This window comes from Pleurodeles waltl, chromosome 4_1 (assembly GCF_031143425.1).
Source record: "Pleurodeles waltl isolate 20211129_DDA chromosome 4_1, aPleWal1.hap1.20221129, whole genome shotgun sequence".
Classification (NCBI taxonomy): Eukaryota; Metazoa; Chordata; class Amphibia; order Caudata; family Salamandridae; genus Pleurodeles; species Pleurodeles waltl.
In genome coordinates, this window is record NC_090442.1 from 184,817,260 (window position 1) to 184,837,994 (window position 20,735).

General features: G+C 44.3%; 1 protein-coding gene across 7 annotated transcripts in view; it reads left to right on the top strand.

The window, feature by feature from the left end:
* The window catches only part of ETV6 (ETS variant transcription factor 6), a 173,078-nt gene extending 153,496 nt beyond the window's left edge, over window positions 1-19,582 (top strand). For all 7 annotated transcript variants that reach the window (XM_069228008.1, XM_069228011.1, XM_069228009.1 and 4 more), the window contains 2 exons: window positions 9,771-9,871; window positions 16,198-19,582. In XM_069228008.1, the coding sequence (XP_069084109.1) occupies window positions 9,771-9,871; window positions 16,198-16,303 (207 nt within the window). In that variant the 3' untranslated portion in view covers window positions 16,304-19,582. The remainder of the gene's footprint in view (window positions 1-9,770; window positions 9,872-16,197) is intronic.
* Window positions 19,583-20,735: the final 1,153 nt, after the last annotated feature.

Genomic DNA, 20,735 nt, shown 5'->3' on the forward strand with positions numbered 1-20,735 from the left:
CAAGTTGTTTTTCTTCGAAGAAGTCTTTTCGAGTCACGAGACCGAGGGACTCCTCCCATTTCGACTCCATTGCGCATGGGCGTCGACTCCATCTTAGATTGTTTTTTTTCCGCCATCGAGTTCGGACGTGTTCCTTTTCGCTCCGTGTTTCGGGTCGGAAAGTTAGTTAGAATCTCGGAAAAATCATCGGTATTGTTTGCGTTCGGTATCGGGTTAGTTACAACAGATCGACACCGAATTAAGAAGAGCTCCGGTGGCCCTTCGGGGTTTTCTTCCATCCCCGTCGGGTCCTGGTCGGCCCGGCCACGTGTCTCTTCAAGGCTGATGGAACGGACCCCATTCCGCTTCTGTCCAGAATGCCATAACAAGTATCCATATACAGATCAACATCTGGTCTGTAACTTGTGTTTGTCACCAGAACACAAGGAGGATACTTGTGAGGCCTGTCGAGCGTTTCGGTCCAGGAAGACACTCAGGGACCGAAGAGCAAGAAGACTGCAAATGGCGTTGGCGCCGACAGGACAAGAGCGTTTCGAGGAGGAGGAAGAAACATTCTCCACCCAGGAGTCGGACTCTGAGGAGATCGATCCCAAGGAAACGCCGAAAACCGTGAGTAAGACATCGAAAACAAAATCTCACGAGAAAAGCGCTAAAGCCCAGGGGACGCCACCGCCAACAGGCCATGGCTTAACCCGAAAAGTAGGTGACCGTTCATCGGCACCGAAAAAGGGCGAGCTGGTGTTGAAGTCATCCGACTCCGGTCGAGATACCGGCACACAGCAATCTCGGGCCCGAGATAGTGGCTCAGAGAAGATTCGGCACCGAGGCAGCGGCACCGAAACGGGTCGGCACCGAGAGAGCACGACGCCGAAAGTAAAAAAGGTTTCGTTGGAGCCGAAAAAAGCAGCCGAAAAGGTTTCGGTACCGAAATATCCGGCCTCGGAACCGAAAACAAGTTCTTACACTGAGGAACAAGGACTGTCCACACAAATGAAGACACTTAGATTTGGACAGGAATTACAGGCAATAGAGCCAGATCACACACAAAGACGGCTCTTTATTCAAAAAGATACAGGGAAGATCAGCACTCTTCCTCCAGTCAAAATGAAACGCAAGCTTGCCTTCCAAGACAAAGACTAACAGCCACACGCAAAGGTGGCTAAACAAGTAACACCAACAGTTGTTTGGGCCGGAGGTGGACACTGCGATCGAAAAACTTAAAGACACTGACAGGGCCAAAGCCATGGGCGCACTCTACTCCCTACAGAGCAGAGGCACATTTCGAAAGACACAATTTCGAGGGGGGTTTCGAGGGCAAACCACAGAAGCCACAACCTCACAAACAAAGCCCACTTACCAGAGCCAGTAGCAGCGGGGAGGTTTTCGGGGACAATATAGAGGGGGACAATTTCAAAGGAACAGAGGAAAGTTCCAAAGTCCCAAAACTCCTCCAAACAAGCAGTGACTTCAAGGTCACAAATCCCCAACACAGAACACCTGTGGGGGGGAGACTAACCAAGTTTTACAAACTTTGGGAGGAAATAACAACAGACACTTGGGTTTTAGCAATTGTCCAGCATGGTTATTGCATAGAATTTATCAAATTCCCTCCAAACATTCCACCGAAAACACACAATATGTCAAAACAACATATAGATCTTCTAGGACTAGAAGTTCAGGCATTGCTACAAAAAGAAGCAATAGAGTTAGTACCAAAACAACAAATAAACACAGGAGTTTACTCCCTGTACTTTCTAATACCCAAAAAAGACAAGAGTCTGAGACCTATACTAGATCTCAGAACATTAAATACCTACATCAAATCAGATCACTTTCACATGGTTACATTACAAGACGTAATCCCACTGCTCAAACAACAAGACTACATGACAACACTAGACCTAAAGGATGCATATTTCCATATACCAATACATCCTTCACACAGAAAGTACCTAAGGTTTGTATTCCAAGGGATACATTACCAATTCAAAGTGTTGCCATTCGGAATAACAACTGCACCAAGAGTTTTTACAAAATGCCTAGCAGTAGTAGCTGCACATATCAGAAGGCAGCAAATACATGTGTTCCCGTACATAGACGATTGGTTAATCAAAACCAACACGCTAAGACGGTGTTCACAACATACAAAATATGTCATAGAAATCCTCCACAAACTAGGTTTCTCAATCAATTACACAAAGTCACACCTTCTGCCGTGTCAAACACAGCAATAGTTAGGCGCAACAATCAACACAGCAAAAGGGATTGCCACTCCAAGTCCACAAAGAGTTCACACATTTCACAATGTGAAACAGACCATGTATCCAAATCAAAAGATACAAGTCAAACTGGTGATGAAACTACTAGGCATGATGTCTTCATGCATAGCCATTGTCCCAAACGCAAGGTTGCACATGCGGCCCTTACAACAGTGCCTAGCATCACAATGGTCACAAGCACAGGGTCAGCTTCTAGATCTGGTGTTGATAGACCGCCAAACATACATCTCGCTTCAATGGTGGAACAGTATAAATTTAAACCAAGGGCGGCCTTTCCAAGACCCAGTGCCAGAATACGTAATAACAACAGATGCTTCCATGATAGGGTGGGGAGCACACCTCAGTCAACACAGCATCCAAGGACAATGGAACATACAGCAAAAACAGTTTCACATAAATCACTTAGAACTGTTAGCGGTATTTCTAGCGCTCAAAGCATTTCAACCCATAATAAGACACAAACACATTCTTGTCAAAACAGACAACATGACAACAATGTATTACCTAAACAAACAGGGAGGCACACACTCAACACAGTTGTGTCTCCTAACACAGAAAATATGGCATTGGGCGATTCACAACCACATTCGCCTAATAGCACAATTTATTCCAGGAATTCAGAACCAGTTAGCAGACAATCTCTCTCGGGATCACCAACAGATCCACAAATGGGAGATTCACCCCCAAATACTAAACACTTACTTCCAAATGTGGGGAATACCACAAATAGATCTATTTGCAACAAAAGAAAACTCAAAATGCCAAAACTTCGCATCCAGGTACCCACAACATCAGTCTCAGAGCAATGCACTATGGATGAACTGGTCAGGGATATTTGCGTACGCTTTTCCCCCTCTCCCACTTCTTCCATATCTAGTAAACAAGTTGAGTCAAAACAAACTCAAACTCATACTAATAGCACCAACATGGGCAAGGCAACCTTGGTACACAACACTACTAGACCTTTCAGTAGTACCTCATGTCAAACTGCCAAACAGGCCAGATCTGTTAACACAACACAAACAACAGATCAGACACCCGAATCCAGCATCGCTCAACCTAGCAATCTGGCTCCTGAAGTCTTAGAATTTGGATATCTAAACCTTTCCAAAGAGTGTATGGAGGTCATTAAACAAGCAAGAAAACCCACAACAAGACAGACATTGTTACGCTAACAAATGGAAAAGGTTTGTTTGCTACTGCCAGGCTAATCAAATTATGCCATTAGACGCCTCCACACAAAAAATTGTAAGTTATTTACTACACTTACAAAAGTCCAATCTAGCCTTCTCTTCCATTAAAATCCATCTCACTGCAATATCTGCTCATCTGCAGATTAAACATACAAAATTGCTTTTTAGAATCCCAGTTATTAAAGCCTTTATGGAAGGACTAAAAAGAATCATACCCCCAAGGACACCACCAGTACCTTCGTGGAATCTTAATATTGTATTAAGACGTCTCATGGGCCCACCATTTGAACCCATGCATTCTTGTCAAATCCAATTTTTGACTTGGAAAGTAGCCTTTCTAATAGCCATCACTTCACTTCGAAGAGTTAGCGAAATACAGGCGTTTACCATTCAAGAACCCTTTATACAAATACATAAACATAAGGTGGTTCTCCGAACAAATCCACAATTCTTACCAAAAGTCATATCACCGTTTCATCTAAACCAAACTGTGGAACTCCCAGTCTTCTTTCCACAGCCAGACTCGGTAGCAGAACGGGCATTACATACGTTAGACATAAAAAGAGCGCTAATGTATTACATTGACAGAACAAAACAATTTTGTAAAACAAAACAATTGTTCGTAGCTTTCCAAAAACCGCATGCAGGTAACCCTATATCCAAACAGGGCATTGCCAGATGAATAGTCAAATGCATTCAGACCTGTTACCTTAAAGATAAAAGAGGATTACCCATTACTCCAAGGGCACACTCCACTAGAAAGAAAGGCGCCACAATGGCTTTTCTTGGTAATATACCAATGACAGAGATTTGTAAAGCAGCCACATGGTCTACGCCCCATACATTTACTAAGCATTATTGTGTAGATGTGTTAGCAACACAACAAGCCACAGTAGGACAGGCTGTACTAAGAACAACTTCAACTCCTACAGGCTAACCACCGGTTTTGGGGAGATTACTGCTTTGTAGTCTATGCACAGCATGTGTATCTGCAGCTACACATGCCATTGAACGGAAAATGTCACTTACCCAGTGTACATCTGTTCATGGCATGTTGCGCTGCAGATTCACATGCGCCCTCCCACCTCCCCGGGAGCCTGTAGCCGTTTTAGTTGCATGTAAATTGTAAATATGTAAATAAATATTCCTTTACTACACACTATGTACATACATATCTACTCCATTGAATGGGCACCTCTAGTATCCTTACTTCACCAACTCCTACCGCACCCTTTGCGGGGAAAACAATCTAAGATGGAGTCGACGCCCATGCGCAATGGAGCCGAAAAGGAGGAGTCACTCGGTCCCGTGACTCGAAAAAACTTCTTCGAAGAAAAACAATTTGTAACACTCCGAGCCCAACACTAGATGGCAGGAACAGTGCACAGCATGTGAATCTGCAGCGCAACATGCCACGAACAGATGTACACTTGGTAAGTGACATTTTCCATATATATATATATATATATATATATATATATATATATATATATATATATATATATATATATTGTTTTCAACATAACAAAGTAGCACATAGCAGTTCATGGGTACATAGACATCAAAGTGATCTGAGCTCCACTAGTATAATGTATCAAACTATGATTAATACTATGATATCAGCTAAGGAGTCCGCACCCATAAGAGTGTATTGGGTTGAGAGATACAGTGCTAACGTATGGAACATAACAAACCCTAAAAACAAAGGAAGAAAAGGAGACTGGTCTAAAAACTAAAGCGCTAATGAGTTCATAGTAATGAATGTTGGGATCTAGCTTAGCTTTGGAAATAGTGTGAATAGATGGGTGGTGTCGGTAGAATGTGGGGTTCTCTCTTTACGTTGTATTTTGTGCTTAAATCCCTTCAGCCTTCCCAACTTATGTGTGAAAACCTTAGGAAAATGTTCAGTTCCCATTCAGGTGCATGCATTGCCCAAAAGCTCTTGCATTCTTTCTTTGATAGGACCTGACCTGATCTGCATTGTTGGGGTCTAAAATTATTTCCAAGTTTCTCTGCTCCAACCAATCCAACAATGGTGATCACTATTTAGCAGCATATACAGTGGCAGGAGAGGAATTTCACCCAGTACTTCCAAGTTTCCCCCATACGCACAGGTTTGTTGACCGATTGCTTTAACTCAATGTTTTTGGTTTTGAAACTCACCCAGTCGCTCTCGCTAATCGCCACATTCTACCAACTCCACCTGTCCACCCGCACTATTTCTAAAGCTAAGCTGGATCCCATCACAGAGCAGGAGTACGGTGCACCCTTGTGTAGAACCAAATATTTAAGAGGGTAGAAGACTGCAGTGATACATTTGGAGGAGCGATGTTAGGCTAGTCTCAGGTGCATCTGTCTCCTACCCTCCTACTTTCTCACCTTTTATGTCCTTTCTCCGGTTTGGTCTTTGTCCTTGTCTCTCATTTTCCATCTGACACTCTTTCCCTCTTTTTCATGCTCACCATCTCACTTGCAGTTTTTTTTGCCTCCACATCCTCTTCTTGGTCTCTTTCTGCCTCTCCTTACCCCCATCTCTTCACACTTGGTTGGCCCGCTTGAAACAATTCTCCCATTTTTGTCCTCTTTGCTGCTTCTGCTAACGTTTCTCTTTCTCTTGCAGCTGTTTTCACCTCGTTCTCTCTCCCAACCATCCTCCATTATCTCTATTCACCTTTCCATTCTCGCCCGTGTCACTCCGTGCCCTGTCTAATCTGTGTTGCTTGTAGTAGGTGGTTTTGATAAACCTTATCAAGCTTCATGCATGTGCAACTGGCTGCATTCATGATACTGTTGCTTCCGTGTCTGGCCTCGTCCCAGTGTCAACAGACGGAACTGAGGTCACCCTACTACGTCCATTACAGTCTGTGTGAGCAGAATTCTCTTATTTCCACCAATAGAAGTGGCCTAGAACACCAGGCTTGAGGTTACTGGCCATAGAGGAAGGGTTGCAGTACAGCCATACCTGTTGTCCCAACTGAGATATGCAGGAAGCCTCTAGTGCTCCGCCCCTGCCCACTGATATCTTACTGTTCCCTCCGCTCATGTCCACCTCCCTTCCTCTCCTCCCGAGCCTTCACGGGACTCCTGCAGACATCTGTCACCTCCTAAGAGCGGGTGGTAGATGTCTGTGCCACGCTCCCTCCCTGCCTATACCCAAGAATGGATAATACCTTGTAGAATGTGCCTGGTAAATCAGGGTCCACACAGTTGTTCCCCATCCCAAGGGGTTTGCCGTGGAATTCCATTTGGAGATTCTGGTTGGTTATAGCTGCTGGGAATCTTTGTAGGAAAATCTGCAATACACTTAATCCTTCCTCAGTGGGTTAAATCAGAGACGAGAATGAAGGGGTAGAATTCACAGATTCAAGTCCTCAAGATTCACAAAAACAAATCCGCCTTCAGTAAATCACAGCATGCATACCCGCAACAAACCTATGAGGCACATTGTTCATTGGATACATCCTAGACAAGCAACGGAAAGGGAAAAAGGCGCTGAGAAGAAGAAATAAAACCTACTCAAGTCAATTCACGATCTCATCTTCTGACCTGATCGAAGGCTTGCTGCACTAAGCACTCAAAGAACTTCCTCGGGCTGGCATTGCCCGCTGTTTCAACCTGCAAACTTTTTTTTAAACCATTGATGCTTTATCTTACCTGCGATAAATTCAACATCACCAGAGAAATCCGCCGCCACCAATAAAAGTTGCAGCACCGTACATATAATTTTGCTTTTTATTTTAGCCATACTTGTGGCATTCTGTCATTGACCATTACTTAACAACACTATACCTCTTCTCCTCTCCTCCAATTGCCACATAGACCCTTTTCTCCTTGACTTCAGAATTAAAAGTATTTTCATGTTGCTATTGTTACACCAAACCAGGTGTGTAATACCTTACAATAACTCTTGGTTATCAAAAGTCTACAGTGGTATTATGTGTTCTACTTAGATGCAGATGGTGTCAGTATCTTTACAAAGGAATTACTCATGGCCCAATCCTTTTGGGGGTTGGGGGGTGCAGCTAGAATAAGGCACTCCTTACACCCCAAACTCCATACCACCCCTTCATTGCCGATCTTCAAAAAGGAGCTGAAAGCCCTTCTCCTACAAAGGGATTTTGGCCAGCTGACCTTTTAGCCAACCTCCCCGAGATATTGCACCCAAGACTGAATCTAGCTATATACTCCTGCCTCACCTCGCCTCACTGCCACTAGTTTCACCACCTTCCTCTTCTCATGGGGCTCGATTCACAAAGGTAGAGTTAGGCCAGAAGTCTGAGTTTAGACCAAAACTCTAACTTTACTAGGAGTAAAGTTAGATTTTAGGTCTAAACCTAGACTTTTGGTCTAAACTTGGACTTTTGGTCTAAGTTTACCTTTGTGAATTGGGCCCATAATGTGTGCCCTTGTAACTACCGAAACAAGCAAATATCCCTTTGTTTCGAACCACACCCTAGTGCCTCTTGTGAATATTGTAACTAGTAACTGTTTGTAACTTTGTAACTCTTGTAATGAAACCTGTTTTACTGTAAAGCGATGTGACGCCTTTGAGTAATGTCTGCACTATACAAAAATGCATGAATAAATAAATATCTCCCCCATACGATCACTGACACAGACGCTGCTTTTAAGTGGATGTAATCCACGGCGTTTCCCTACCATTCTCAGATACTTAATCCTTCACGAAGCCTCTGAAGTCCTGAATATCTTTCTCTAAACAAATGGCCCTCCTTGTGTGTCCTTTCCTACACAACGCGACAAAGTTCACGCCACGTCTGCATGTCGTACCCTCCTTCCCACGGTGTGGGGAATCCTTTAAAACAAGCTTGGCGCAACGTACACATATGTAACAACCATGTACATTTTCTTGGATTTCCATTATTCACTCAACCCTTTACATTTGGTTGACCCATACTATTGTTCATCATATTTATTAGTTAAAAAAAATCTTTAGATGTATTTCTTTTTTTCTCCTTCTATCACGCGCTGTAGCAATTCTCCCATTGCTTTGGCAGTAGTTGTTTCCAGGTAGGATTCCTATCTCGGCTGCAATGTTCCCACATGCACCTTTGCCGGGGAATTACTTTTACCCAAACATCTCAAACTCACACGATGAGACTGGCTGTAGCTGTGGCTACAGACCCATTAGATTGGGTACAAGGCATGGGACTTTCCATGATGATGATCAGACTTTCCATACTATGGTGGCCTCTGCATCCTCCGGCTTGCCCATGAATTAAAACCATCAAAGGCCTTCAGGTAGTTTGGCTGTGTCTTCACTTCCTTCTGTGGTGTTGGCATTTCACCTGGCTGGCCTCACACGGGTGACTGTCCTCTTCGCAAGCACTTTGCTCTGCTATGAATTGTTCACCGTACAATAGTGGGCTTGTCGTGCCCGACACAGATCTTCATTTGGGCTTTCGATATTTCTGGGTTGTTTTCATAGAGTCCTGGGATTTTATGTCTGTAGCACTCTAGACACATGCTTGTGCATGGCCCACCCCTACTCAGTGCTTACAGCTGTGGCCACAATGTGTTTCTTTACTGGCCAGCTTCAATTTCCTGTGTGCCCTTGGCACCAGTTAGGTAGATTCTCAATGCCAGGCCAGTAGCCGTGTGTCATTTAAGCAAGGTAGCAGCAGAAGGAGAGGTTGGTAGGCTTTGGTAAGTGCAGGTGTCAAGTTACATGTTAGGCAGATCCCCCCTCCCATTTGAGGCCTGGTCTCAGTACATCTGCCAAAACAATAAATGATAACAAAGGTGTCCTGTGTCACCTTGCAGCTTATTTCTAGTGGCTTCCCAAGAATTCTTTGCTTCGTTTTTGTTACATCACTTCTCCCTCCTTTTCCCCCGCAATTTTGTTTCCTTCTCCTTCGGTATGCATCTCTTTACAATCGCTCACCAGTCTTCATACCTATTCAATTTTTTAATTGTTTAACTATGTTTCTCTCTTATCTACAGTCACAAGTCCTACTGACTCTTATCACCAAAAGTACTTTAAACCTTTGAATCAACATTCCTCAGTGTTTCATCACTAAATCTTCGTTCTTAAGTCCCCTAAAGTCTTTCCCCTTCTTTATCCCTCCGTGTTGCGCCATTCTTCTTGTGCTTCTATTCCTCCATTATCTTGGATCTTTCTCTTTTCCACTCTTACTTTTCTATCACTTTCTCCTCATTTCCCCTTTTGTTTTTCTTCATTCTCTCTTTTTGTTATTCTGTTTGAGTTTTCTTCAATCCTTTCCATTAAATGTTGTTCATAGTTTGTTTGATCTTTATGCATCTCTTCTTCACCCACCAGAACAGAACAAATATGACATATGAGAAGATGTCTAGGGCGTTGCGTCACTACTACAAACTAAACATTATCCGAAAAGAACCAGGACAAAGACTCCTGTTCAGGTAAGACTTTGTGTACCTGTTCCCTTACCCTCTTTAGTTTATAGAGAGCTCATGCCTAAGTGGACGTGTAAAGTTACCTCGGATAAATCTCAAAAACTTACATTATACACCAAGTTTGCATATACAGATGTGTGTACTGTTATTTTTCTCAGACAGGTCTGCATATCACTGAACACAAATTTGAAAGTTGAATTGTAGAATAGGGTCTGTGCACAGAAAGCATGGGGGAGAAACCGGGTGGGTTGGCAAGTTAATAGATTTTAGCAATAATTTGGTCCCCTTTTTAGAGAAGTGGACCAGTGTGACGATCCTGGCTGAGCTTAAGCCCATTTGTCACGAAGCATGGGATGTATATCTAAGCACTATAGTCCGAGGAGGACCGCGCTGCCAGGTAGTTATTGACTGGGGTGGAGCCTCGGGTCCCACGGTGGGAGCCGCCTTCCCCCTGGGATAATATTGCCATTGCTGTGAAGGTAAATCATACGCTTAAAATTTAGTATGAAATTCACAACGTTGTTTGTTAGATTGGAGGTTTTTCAGGGTGTTTTTTAGGTGAAGCCTACCTATTGGATTTAGGCGCAGCTCAGCGGTTTGTGTCCTATTAAAAACCAGTGTCTGGAATACCTGGTTTTCAGAGTCACAATAAAGGAGCATTTACGAAGGGATATGACATTTTAGTCAAATTTAAACTTGTTTATTGATCATGCAGTACTAATGAACTAAATTAAAGCTGTAAAGCAAACTTGTACCTTCGCACTAGATACAGTCTCAGCACGGTGTCTGGAATTTAAAAACAAAATACCTGCATAAATTGCCAAATAGAAATGTTTTGATGGCCTTCCTAAAACTGGCATGAGAGATAACACCTGCCAGGCTCATAAGAAGGTAGTTTGGAAATATATATTTTTTGTGGGGGGGGGAGGGTCTCTCATTACAGGAACCTGTGGCCCCAGAGATGAGAACACACCCTTTTCATGTACAGGAAGGTGAATGATTCTAAAGCAGGCCTCTCCAGCAGCATGCCCACCAGTGAGCCAGGAGAACACTAGATCATTATCAGACCTCTGTGAGCCTCACTAGCAGCTGTCAGGGGGCGGAGGTGAAGTGATGTGTGGATTGATACAGTAATGAGGCTTGACTTTTGATACCAGCTGTAAATCTTGTAGGCAGATATCAACTAGATAGCAGCCAAACAAAATGCAGTATTTTGGTAGTGTCCAGCAGTCTTACAATGAAGCATCCTTGCATAATGGTAGAAATGAATGGAGTGTACATAGAAAGTGAATTTGGAAAACGTTTAGTAAAGTATGCCTCAAACTACAGGAAGTACTGAGATTGCAAATAGCTAGAGAACCTCAGGAATGACATTTGTGTCATTGGCCCTGCATTTTCTTACGGCTCGATGGTTTAAAGCTAGGGAGGGATACATATGTGAGGTGAATGTCCAGCCCTAAGTATTTATTTGGTACCATCTAGAGTCTAGTAAAGAGAAGAATCTCACGGTCAGCATGTAGTGATGAGCGGAATACCTTATGGGAAAGGCACAGTATGTGATTGGGAAGGTGTCCTCTTCAACTGGGAAACAACCTTAAGATCCCAAAAGGTAAAAAGTATCTCAACTTAGTTTGTGAAGCTACGTAGCATCCTTACATATGTCAAGCAAAGGCAAGATCCTGAAAGGTATGGTGGGTTCAGTAGAAGGTCACAAAAGTAATTCACTCCGGCATAGGCCTCCAGAGCTGCCTTGTTGCTGGTGGTGAATTCACCGCAACAGACTGAGTAGCCTGATGGGCCCTGTCCTTTGGTCTTCTCCGGTGCAAAGGCCCACATGACTGAAGTTTGTGTCTTAAATGCTATTAAAGCTATGCAGAGTGTGTTTTTTCATTGGATTGAAGCATACATTCGTTCATCATTTATATTGGTTTATCTTAACCACATCAATGCAGGTCTTTTTTTAGTTTTATTCTCATGTTAGCTGTTGCTAGGTCAGATTATAACATCAGTTGGTGCGCCCCTGGGGATACTGTGTGGGATGAAACGGTTATTCAAGGATTTAATCACTTTGCATATGAAATCAGAATTCCTTTTTTTTTAAAACAACAAAAAACAGAGGCGAGCAGCTTGTAGTCAGCAGCACCCATTGCTCATCTTGCCTGTTTTACTTATGTGGACTAGTGGCTAAGTTGTTGTGCTTGCAGCCAGAGAACTCTGCAACCAGCTTCCGCATGGAATTAAAACGAAGTTGGGTTGTATGATGGAACAACTTATGTGTGAACCATGCATGCCTGAACAATGTGGTCGGAACAACGACCGCGTTGTTACCACGAATGCCTTTACCACGAATGCCTTTACCACGCATGCGTTTACGATTTTTCGTTGTAAAAGCATGCCTAGTAAAGGCATGTGTGGGAATGGCATGCATGGTTCTAGCATGCCACCGCCCCCACCCGCCCTAGAAATAGTACTACCCTGACCCCTAACCCTAAAAAAAAAACAAAAAAACACCCACAGCCCTAAAACCTTCCCCCAAATCCCACCTGCCCTAAAAACAACTGCCCCCTCCTGCCCTAAAATCAAAACCTCCGCCCCTAAAAAAAAAACAACTTACCCAACCCCCACCCAAAAACGAAACTACCCTGACCCCCCTGCCCCTAAAAAGAAAACTTCCCAGATACCCCCACCCACCCTGAGCCCTAAAACCTACCCCTGACCCCCCCACCTGCCCCTAAAAACAAAATTACCCAACCCCCTCACCCCGCCTCTAAATACAAAACCACCCCTGCCCTAAAAACCAAACAACCCCGACCCACCACCCCTAAAAACCAAACTATCCTAGCCCCCTACACAGCCCCTAAAAACAACTACCCCAGTATCCCCACCCACCCTGACCCCTAAAACCTTTCCCGACCCCCACCCCAAAAATAAAACTACCGCCCCTAAAAAGCAAACTACCCCGACCCTCCACCCCTAAAAAGCAAACTACCCCACCCCAGCCCTAAAAACCAAACGAACCCGACCCACAATCCCTAAAAACAAAACTACCCCGACCCCTCTACCCCCACCCCTGAAAACTACCCCGATAGCCCCCACCACCCTGAGCCCTAAAACCTTCCCCAACCCCAAAAATAAAGCTGCCCCCAGCCCTCAAAGCAAAATTACCCCCACCCCTAAAAAGCAAACTACCTCGACCCCCACCCTAAAAACAAAACTAGCCCGACCCCCCCACCCTGTCCCTAAAAACCAAACTACCCCGCCCTAAAAACCAAACTACCCCGACCCCAACCCCTAAAAACAAAACTCCCCGACCCCCTACCCCGCCCCTAAAAACAAACCTACTCGACCCCGTGACCGCGACCTCTCCTAGTGCACTCTTTTTCTCTGCCTTAACCACACATATGCGTTGTTCAGCACATGAGTGGTTAAGGCAGAGAAAAAGGAAGTCGCTCACGCAAGCATGGTTACGCTTGAATTGTTATCGTAGTCGTTCCGGAGTCGTCTGTCAGGACATTTCCCATTGTGGACTCATCAGAGTCAAAAAAGCCACAAGGGTAGCCTACTTATTCCAAGGATATAATTGGCTCAGTTCCATCAACTGATGGACAGTAGAAGACTAGAGTTTCACAGACTCATGCAACTGTACATATCCATTTTTGTAAATCTGTGAAACACGCCACACAGATGCAACTTGTACTGCACACATTTCTGCCTAGCAGACCGCAAGTATAGACTTGGTACACCAGTGCCTTATTGGCAGTTTTTGCACCACACATTAAGGTTTCAATGACCTAGTATAGTCGATTCAGCAAGCACCCCATAGGCCTTGTGACAAAGCTGCCATGCTAGCACGTCATGCTTCTTCTACTACTTAGTTTGACTAGATATATTCCCACTCTTTATAGTAGTACTATTGTACAAAGGCTGGTTGAAGAGGGCAGACAGAACAATGTTTAACGCAATGCACCCTCAAATCCAACAAAACCACAAGCTCAAGACCTACACGGAGAAGCTCAGCATGACCATGCACCACGCCAAACAACTGGAGCGCAGATGGAGAATGAACAAGGAGAACAAGGATAGGAACACCTTCAAATGGGCCTTCAGACACTACCACCAGCAGATCAGAGCCTCTAAATGCTCCACGCTCACAGACCACATCAACACCATTTCAAACAGCAACAAAGAGATTTTCACCATTGTAAACCATTTCACCTTACCACCAGTCTTCACCAGCATTATCCCCTGACAGGACCTCTGCACCAAGCTGTCCCAGTTCTTCTCCAACAAGATAACCAGCATATATGACAACTTCGACCCCCATCCAGACCCCTCCAACCTTGCAGTATGCCTCCACATCTAAACCAAAGAAACCACACTGACGACCTGGCCTGCCATCACCAAGGAAGAAACCACTTCCAACATGCAGTTCATCCGCTCCCGGGGCCCCATCAAACCCTTGCCCCCACCACGTCTTCTTCAAAGGACTGCAACCCATCAGCTCCCACGCACCCCAGTCCTGAACAACTCCATCACAACCGCCACCTACCAAGACAGCAGGAAGCATGCCACAGTATTCCTCCCTCCCCCCCTCAAGAAACCCTCCACTGATCCCACAATGCCACAAGACTCATCACTCAGCCCGACCATCTTTAACACCTATCTGATCCCGCTTGCCCTTTCCTCATCCTATCCCACGCCAATGATATACAGATGATACTCTCCCTCTCGGAAAAAAAACAAAAACACCTAACACCTGGACAAAGTTTGCCACGTGCAGGAGTGAAGTCCCCCACTGGATGAAAACCAACTGTCTAAAACTGAACACCACCAAGACAGATATCGTGATTTTTGGCAGAAAATTCTCACCATGGGCCTCCACCTATTTGACTGTCAGAGCTTGAATCCACCTAGCCCAACCCACTAAGAACCTCAACATTGTCTTCGACAGTCTAATCACCATGAACGCCCAAGTTAGTGCCGTCACAGCCTCCTGCTTCCACACACTGAAGATGCTGAAAACATCTTCAAATGTCTTCCCACCACCACCATAAAACCATCTCTCATGCCCCCATCACAGACAACTGGACTATGGAACACCCTCTGTGCTAAAGTCAGCTCGTAACTGACCAGCCATCTCCAAACCATACAGAACTCAGCAGTGAGGATCACACTCAAACTACCATGCCGCACGCATCACCCCAGCCTTCCAGAGCTCTACTGGCTTCCTATACACAAGCTCTGTTCAAACTCCTCACACACACACACACACACATCTTTAAAGCACTATATACCACACACCCTGCGTATCTCAACAACTGCATCGCATTCCACAAACCCACCATACACCTCTGCTCGGCCATACTGCTACTCATACACATCCCACGCATACGCAGTACCAGATCTGGTAGTAGGGCTTTCTCCTGCATCACTAATAAAGCATGTAATGACCTACCGCTACAAATCAGAGCTGCCTTTTCAGTCCTTGAATTCCACATGAAGCTAAAAACATAGGTTTTTAAATAGATTTGCACTAGCCTACACCTAAGCCAGGCCCGGATTGCTCTGCTTCAGCTCCAGGATGCTCACCCAAGTGATAGAGAACTCTACAAATAACATAACGTAACATATATTCTACACCTCTACTGTGTATGCAGAACCCAACACCACTCTGCTGTCACCAGAGTCTGTTTTAGCCTGTCTGTCCTCCGTAGACCATCAGTCAGTGCCACAGAGTGATACGAATCCCCCATGCAGTACAACATGCACAGCAGTGTCAGAAAGTCATAGGCCCTCAACAGAAAGTCACATTTTCTCACCAGGTCATGACCAAATAAACACTCTTTCAATGTTATGGACATTCTCATAAGCTCCCAAAACCACAGCAGGAGTTGTGGACAAATAAGCTGCCTTATGTGCAGCCACAGTCTCAGTAGCCATAGGATCCTACTCTTGGTGTGACTGAAAGAGAAGCAGGTGGAGGTGTAATTAACACTTCTTTGAATTAACTTATAAATAGGAATGTCCATCAAGATGCTCAAACCTACACCTCAACCTCCCCTAGCTCCCACTGTGACATTTGATCCCCTCCCACCCGAATCCCACATTACACTCCTGCATCATCAGCCCCATAAAGTTTTATATTTTCCTTCATTAAACCATAAGTACATTAATGAACAGCACATATCGCTCAGCTGATGTGTAAAAAAAAAAAAAAGGAAACTTTTTTAATGTGAGAGTTACAAATTGTGTTTGGTGTTTGCTTCTCTTTGACGATATATGCTTCCTTTGGCAAATTAGAGAATGAGTTTGTTGGTTGTTCACCTCAACAGGTTTATGAAGACACCCGATGAGATCATGAGCGGCCGGACCGACCGCCTGGAGCACCTCGAGTCGCAGGAGCTGGACGAACAGCTGTATCAGGAAGATGAGTGCTGAGTATGGAGTTTGGACTGGTGTTGCCCCAAAAGGTGGGAGGGAAACCCTCCAGCACCACTGCAGAGTGGGCAAAAGGAGAGAGATGACCTGCTGCATCTAAAGCACCTTAATAAAGAGCCGTGAGCAGGAACTTGCTCGCCTGGACTCAAGCATCAGCCCTTCAGCTTCCCACAGAGGTTCCACTTGTCTCTCTCAATCTGATTCATATTTTTGTACCTTTGCAAATCAGCCTTCATATCACATCCTGTTCGTCAAGTTTCTGTTCAAATGTACAAGGACTTCACAAATGGGAGCTTCCCTTGGTGAAAGTGGCATAAAACCTGTTTGTCATTGATGGGAAATTGAGAAGTGACCGGACAATCCCGCCCCACCCTTGCCTGTCTTCCAGCACTCTTCACATGCATTATTTCCTTATTCTGCATATGGACATCACTTACAATGGTGTTTGGAGCCCAACGCACAGGTGATAAAATATACATGCAGCCTGTGACTGAGCTGAAACACATGAAGGAGATGCAGATTTGACTGGTCTGTTCAACTGTTGTGAAGTGTCAAGGAAATGTGGCTGTTCCCTCTTAAAACAAAATGTATCCCCTCAAATGATTGTGAAACATGTATATTCTACATTTCTTGTCACTGTAATACCTCACTCAATCATATCATATCATTTGAACCAAGCCTCAGGACCTCTTCTGATATCCACCTTCAACTGAGAAATCTGTGCCATCTCCTCTGCCTGTTCGATCATACAACAGCTACGTCGGCTCAAGTTATGACAGTACCTTCTGGTCGTGCCTGAGAAAAATAACTTCTTGCCTTTGATATCATTCTCCTATCTATGCATTCAACCAAATTAGATATATAATCTCTTTAATGAGCTACTAGATTGTGATATGATGATGTCCCTTAGTAACATCATTTCAGTCATAACACAAAGTCACACCTGTGCAACTTACTGTTGCCTCACTGACTTCACAATTTGCCATTTCGTCATCGGTGGTTACAGGGTATTTTACCTGTGACATCACTTCCTGTATTAAATATACCAGTCACATTGATTGGGAATGTTTCTTTGGTTTAGTCGCCCACTACAGCACCATGAATGTCATATCTTCTGCTGATGACATCTAGCTGTTATTATTCCTCCCTCTGGTGCCATCTACCACTGGTTTCCTATGTTTATATCTCAGCTGTGGCATGTCTTTCCAGACTGATGCTGATCCTTTCCTGTGCTGTCTTATCCTGTATCTGTCCTCCTACCCTTCTGCCATTGTGACGTATGGATAGTTGCAGCTTCTTTGCAACCTTTCTAGGCTGATTCTTAACTTACCCATTGATGCCCATCTATACCCAGGTTTATCTTTTCCCTTGACGGCGTTGGTGTTGACTTCAAAAAGTCTTATAGTCTGTATGGTGCATGATTACAGCTGACGAGATTGGCAGTATAAGAAATGTTTACAATGGAGAGCAGGGTATGATGGTGTGGTCAAGTGGAGGAAAGGCTGTCTTTCAGGCCTCGCACAAACTCTTCCAGTGACAGGGCTTATGGCTGCGTTAACTTTCTATGTCAGCCATCAAGTTCAGCTTACCAAAGTTTGATAATGCACCTGCTGCAAAGATATGAGTTACCTATAGAACACCAGTTTCAATTTGGTGGGGGTAGAAAGTAGTCTTCTATCATCCTAAGATCATTAACATGAACTAAGTCTCAAACTTTTGAAAGAGCAAATCACTTGAAGAGTGCAGGGCTATGCATCTAAAGAAACTACTAGTACTGCTAAATATGGTTACACTCACTTTGAAAGCATTTGCCATCTTCACCCCTAGCAGGACCCCACACTGATTAATGCATCCAGTGTTGGCCAGTCTATATAGTGAATTGTGCCTTTAGCATGTGGCATCCTTGGTTTTAAAAATGAGTACAGTGCCTTGTTGCACCTTCTATTGCTAGAAGCAGTTCGCCAACATTTGGAATTGAGGTGTCCAGATAAGATAAATCTCCCATTTGACCTGTAAGAGGTGGATTTAAAGGCCTGTGAGAGGTGAGATTTGGAAAATCTACCACAGGAGAATTGGAAGACTGGGCGATCGTATTTCTGACTGTGAAGGGGCACGGGCGTCCAAAGGTGTCAGACAGTTCTGGGTGTGGTTGTCATAGTGTGTTAGTGTGCAGGCGCGTGGGCTTTGTGCGGTATTTGGCACCATTATGTTGCCTTGAAAACGCAGCATAAAAAACGTAGGACATCCGAGACATGGAATTAAGGTCAGAGTAGTTTCTGATTGTGACAATTGAGTTGGTACGATCATGCGAGTCTTGATCATTGAGCTGTTGCTTGATGTATCTGGAATTTGGTAACATAATTTTAGGATGTCTGGAAGGTCAAAAGTCCTTCAAACAGTGACCTCTGGTTGCAATCTAACATTAGAATGGCTTCAAGAACCTAGCCTACCTGACCTCATTGTCATTGTATGCTATAGGAGATGCCAACAAAGTGCACATGGTGACTGTGTTTTGCAGACTCTTGCAAAACCCAACAACTCTGGAGTTGTTTGCGATAAATTCAAAGGTATTGACTTGTTGCACAGAGCGGTACGTGAAACAGATGAACATGAAATGGTTTGTAAATGGTCTTCATCCCCCAATCTCTTACTTGTGTGACTCCTTTGCACATTTCACACTGCTCAGTCACAATAATAGAATGGTAGGCCAATGCATCAGAAAGGTAGATATATGTGGTACGGAATAACAACCAGGAGGTCCCAAACCATAGGTTCCAGGTGGGCTCCTGCTTAATATAACTCCCTTGGCACATGCATGCCCCTCAGCTAGCACAACATTGCACTAAGTGCTTTACTTTGAGTTCTATCCACACAAATCATCTCCCATTCCTCCTCTTGAACCATTCATGAGATTGGCGCAGATATCATTGGCTATTCAACTCTCAACCGAAACCCCGACGGACCACAAAATGCAAACACTATTTCAGGCACCGGAACAGGAAGCCCAACACAAGTGAAAATCTTGAGTCCTCCGCACGTACTGATCGTTCTTCAAGTCTGAAGTCCAAAATGTTAATGTGTTTGTCTGTCTTTGTTTTTACTTTTTTTAGATATCATTTATTTTAAGGTGTGGGCTGAGGGATTGTACTGAGTGAATGTAACATAAGAATATACACAAAAAATGCCTTATCTCAGGGCCAAGAGTTGCAAATAATTTTTAAAATACTTGTAATTACTTCATCTCGGTAACAAAAAATTAAAAACACACTTTTGTAAAAAGGAGTCTCGGGTTTCTTCTTTGTGAACCTTGGCATTGCTTGGTTTGGAAGAGGGTCGGGAGGTTTTAAGATCTTGCCTCTGCCACAGTGCATATTGGAAATATATGGGCATGAGGATAAGGTCCCTTGAAGACGGAGGGATGGTAACCTCCAAGGGAAGTTGTCACTATTCCTATACGCCTTTGTATGTTAACGAAACACCAATGCTGGTCTTTAAGGACTGCCAAAGAAAAACTAAGAGCTTGCAAGAGGGTTGCTTCTTTGCAGTAAAAGAGTGCTAGTTTTTGAGGTGAAACAAAATGTTGCCCCAGATTTTCACCTGCCGCTTACATTCAAAGAGTGCCTGTAGTGAGCGGCTGTGCTCAATTTTACAGCAGGCCCAGCTCCAGGATTTGGAATCTGTAGAAGAATGGGTGGGCCATAAACATGAGTAGGGTTGTCCAGAGTCTCCCAGGTGTCTGAGAGCTGGATCTGGGCTTGCTGGAGTGTCCTGTATGTGTGTGAGCTACAAACACTACCTACTGCCATGTTGTTTTATCTACTAGTTTTAACTGTGTATTTCTAGAGGTTTCTACCTATGGACTTTATTGCTTCTGCTTTCTCTACCTCGTCCTCCTTTCTCTCTGTCTTGCCATCCTTTCTTCTGACTTCATCCTCCTTTCAGTCCACTTCATCATGCTGTCCCACTCACATCATCCTCTACTTCCACCCACCTAACTCTTCACCTGTACGCGTCTTGCTCCACCTTCCCCACCTGTTTCACTGCTGTGCTCTTCTCATTCTCACTCCACCACACCCTCCATTGTTTCTGCCGTATTCTTTTTCCTCTCTCCTGACATCACCAACCCCTCACCTTGCATCAACTTCCTCTCACTACACTTCACCATTCTATCACCACTCACCTTTCTCTCTCTTCCTCACCTTTTTCTGTCTTTCTCACCCACTTCTCATTCTCTTGCTCACCCTCTTCTCTCTTTCTGAATCACTCTCATTCACTCCCCCTCACCATACTCCCGTCTTTCTCACTATCCTCAATCCTGCCTCAACCTCCGCCCTATAAACCTCCAATCTCTCTGCTTCACCTTCCTGTCTCTCCACCACACCCTCCTCTCTCTCCACTCCATCCTCTGCTGTCCGCCCACCTTTACTGTTGC